We start from the raw sequence: 3,289 nt of genomic DNA, 5'->3' as shown, positions 1-3,289 counted from the left end.
AGACGTATTCATACAGGAGAGAAACCATATCATTGTGATATCTGTGGTAAATCCTTCTCAGATTATAGTACCGTCACTAAACACAAACGTATTCATACAGGAGAGAAACCATATCACTGTGATATTTGTGGTAAATCATTCTCACACCTTAATGTCTTAATTAATCACAAACGTATTCATACAGGTGAGAAGCCATATCAGTGTGATATGTGTGGTAAATCATTTTCTCAAAATAGTATCTTAAGTAGACACAAACGTATTCATACAGGAGAGAAACCATATCACTGTGAAATCTGTGGTAAATTATTTGCTAAAAAATGCAACTTAACTTCACATATATCTATCCATACAAAAGTGTGATTGTATGAGTGTCAAAATACATTAAAATGCACAGCAAACCTTCAACATTTTAAGACCATTTTCCATCTTAAATCATAGATTAACTTTGTGAACTTAAGAGTAATCCTTGAATCTGTGACAATAATCATACTCTGGATGTTTCTTTTAAGCCAGGTGTCCTTTCCTGTGTCAACTCTTTTAATGGTTTCTTACCTGAGATACACATTTTACCTGTTTACCTGCACACTTGCTGTTTGTTAAAATTTATTGTATGTAAGAAATAACTTGTCTAACTCATAAATGTATTCACACAGGAAAGAAGATATAACTGTGTGACAATATACTGCTATCACCATATTTTACATCACCAAAGTTGTATCTACATTGGTGTAATAATATATTGTGATATTTTAAATATTTTCCAGACTTTTGATTACTTTGCCTTGTTAACCCCCCACCCCACCCCATCCATAAAGGATGAAAGACACTTCTAACCAAATGGGTTTTGTATGTTTGGGTGACAAGTCTACCATCAGAGTGGAGTTAACGGAGTGTTTTGAACATACTCATAGAGTGAGAGCTGCTAAAACTTTGAATTCTTGGAAAATTGTTCCCCCAGAGCTTAAGTTTTTGGTTGTGTTTTTAAAAAAATTTTGACTCTTTTACTTGTTTCAGTCATTTGACTGCAGCCATGCTGGAGCACCGCCTTTAGTCGAGCAAATCGACCCCAGGACTTATTCTTTGTAAGCCTAGTACTTATTCTATCGGTCCCTTTTGCTGAACCACTAAGTTACGGGGACGTAAACACACCAGCATCAGTTGTCAAGCGATGTTGGGGGGACAAACACAGACACAGAAACATACACATACATATACATATATACGACAGGCTTCTTTCAGTTTCCGTCTACCAAATCCACTCACAAGGCTTTGTTCGGCCTGAGGCTATAGTAGAAGACACTTGCCCAGGGTGCCATGCAGTGGGACTGAACCCGGAACCATGTGGTTGGTAAGCAAGCTACTTACCACACAGCCACTCCTGCGCCTATACTTACCACACAGCCACTCCTGCTAATTTTTCAAAGACACCTAAGTTAAAACAATTGATTCTAACTGATTTTAAAACACTTTAGGGTGGAGATGAGAAAAACAACCTTTCAAAATGCAGGCCTCCAAAATAGAGGATTAGTTCATACAATGAACTGCTTGTATAGGTACAGAAGAACCTTCAAATATTTCACTATTAAATAGCACCCTCTTTGTACTAACTTATTGTTTAATTAAATGGGGGTACATTTATAAGGATAATTTCTTGAATTTCTAATTACTGACCCTTGTTATCCTTAATTGTGTTTTTTCTAATGCAAGACTAGCATTCTGTTATGTTTTACTTCTGCTTCTTGGTTTATTTATTTTTTGCTTTCAACTTTCTTCTTTTTATTTTTCTTTGAATTCTTCCTTCTACTTCTCAATCCTTGATTTTAGCCTTCCTATTATTGATTTTGTACCCATTACTATTTTTTATTTATGAATATGTCTATTTACTTCCTGTAGGATATATTTAATTTTATTTTCTTGACTTATCATATTTGTTTTGTCTCATCTTAAAAAATATTGCTTTATATCACTTTATTGGTTTCAGTGATCTTTTAAATTTATTTCTAGCTAAACCTAAGTAACCAGCTACCCACGTGTATTGAGGTACTCTTTCTGCATTTTTCATCCGCCACAGTAGAAATGTTAAGGCCACTTCTGCTAAAAAGGATTGGCCTGCAAGAGTTGTGTGCCAGTGCCACATAAAAAGTACTTATGCCAGTGTCACTTGGAAGTGCTCATCTGGTGCCACATTAAAAGCACCCAGCACACACTAAAGTGGTTGGTATTAAAGATGGCATGTTGTTGGCACTCCGTCGCTTACGATGTCGAGGGTTCCAATTGATCCGATCAATGGAACAACCTGCTCGTGAAATTAAAGTGCAAGTGGCTGAGCACTCCACAGACACGTGTACCCTTAACGTAGTTCTCGGGGATATTCAGCGTGACACAGTGTGACAAGGCTGACCCTTTGAATTACAGGCACAACAGAAACAGGAAGTAAAAGTGAGAGAAAGTTGTGGTGAAAGAGTACAGCAGGGTTCACCACCATCCCCTGCCGGAGCCTCGTGGAGCTTTAGGTGTTTTCGCTCAATAACCACTTACAACACCCGGTCTGGGAATCGAAACCGCGATCCTATGACCGTGAGTCCGCTGCCCTAACCACTGGGCTATTGCGCCTCCAAAAGATGGCATATAGCCATAAAAACCAAACCAAATCAGACTGGAACCTGGTGCTGCTCTCCTGCTTGCCAGCTCTGGTCAAACCATTCAACCCATACCAGCATGGAAAACACATTAAAGGATGATGATGATGCCTACTGGGTTGGCTTAAGTTTAAATACCAATTAGGCTTTCCTTAGCATATATTTCATCTTAGCTTTGTATCTTTGTGCATTCCTTCTCCTTGATTTCAGTGGTTTTGCTATATTGTTGATAAATTCTCAGTTCTCATGAGATTCATGCCTGTGTGGGTTGCCTTGCAAACATTATGTTTGCAGAATTTTGTATTATATTTGACTAAACAACCTATCCAATTTGGACCTATTTGTATATGTACTATTTGTTATATCAAAAAATGCTTATGTAATAGAAACACATGTTGACCTTTGTATAATGTTATCCTGAATTAAAGATCATCATCATCATCATCATCGTTTAACGTCCGCTTTCCATGCTAGCATGGGTTGGACGATTTGACTGAGGACTGGTGAAACCGGATGGCAACACCAGGCTCCAGTCTGATTTGGCAGAGTTTCTACAGCTGGATGCCCTTCCTAACGCCAACCACTCAGAGAGTGTAGTGGGTGCTTTTACGTGTCACCCGCACGAAAACGGCCACGCTCGAAATGGTGTC

At 38.4% G+C, this 3,289-nt stretch overlaps 2 protein-coding genes across 2 annotated transcripts in view; one reads left to right on the top strand and one right to left on the bottom strand.

Moving 5' to 3' along the window:
• Positions 1–758, top strand: part of LOC128247635 (zinc finger protein 271-like) — an 8,148-nt gene extending 7,390 nt beyond the window's left edge. Inside the window, exon 3 of the mRNA XM_052967491.1 lies at positions 1–758. Within this exon, the coding sequence (XP_052823451.1) occupies positions 1–360 (360 nt within the window). The 3' untranslated portion in view covers positions 361–758.
• Positions 1–3,289, bottom strand: part of LOC106872433 (zinc finger protein 208) — a 43,597-nt gene that overhangs the window by 31,814 nt on the left and 8,494 nt on the right. The window lies entirely within an intron of this gene.

The sequence above is a fragment of the Octopus bimaculoides genome, chromosome 4 (assembly GCF_001194135.2).
Source record: "Octopus bimaculoides isolate UCB-OBI-ISO-001 chromosome 4, ASM119413v2, whole genome shotgun sequence".
NCBI classification, from domain to species: domain Eukaryota; kingdom Metazoa; phylum Mollusca; class Cephalopoda; order Octopoda; family Octopodidae; genus Octopus; species Octopus bimaculoides.
The sequence above is the reverse complement of the archived record's forward strand: the minus strand, read 5'-3'. Positions and strand labels throughout refer to the sequence as shown.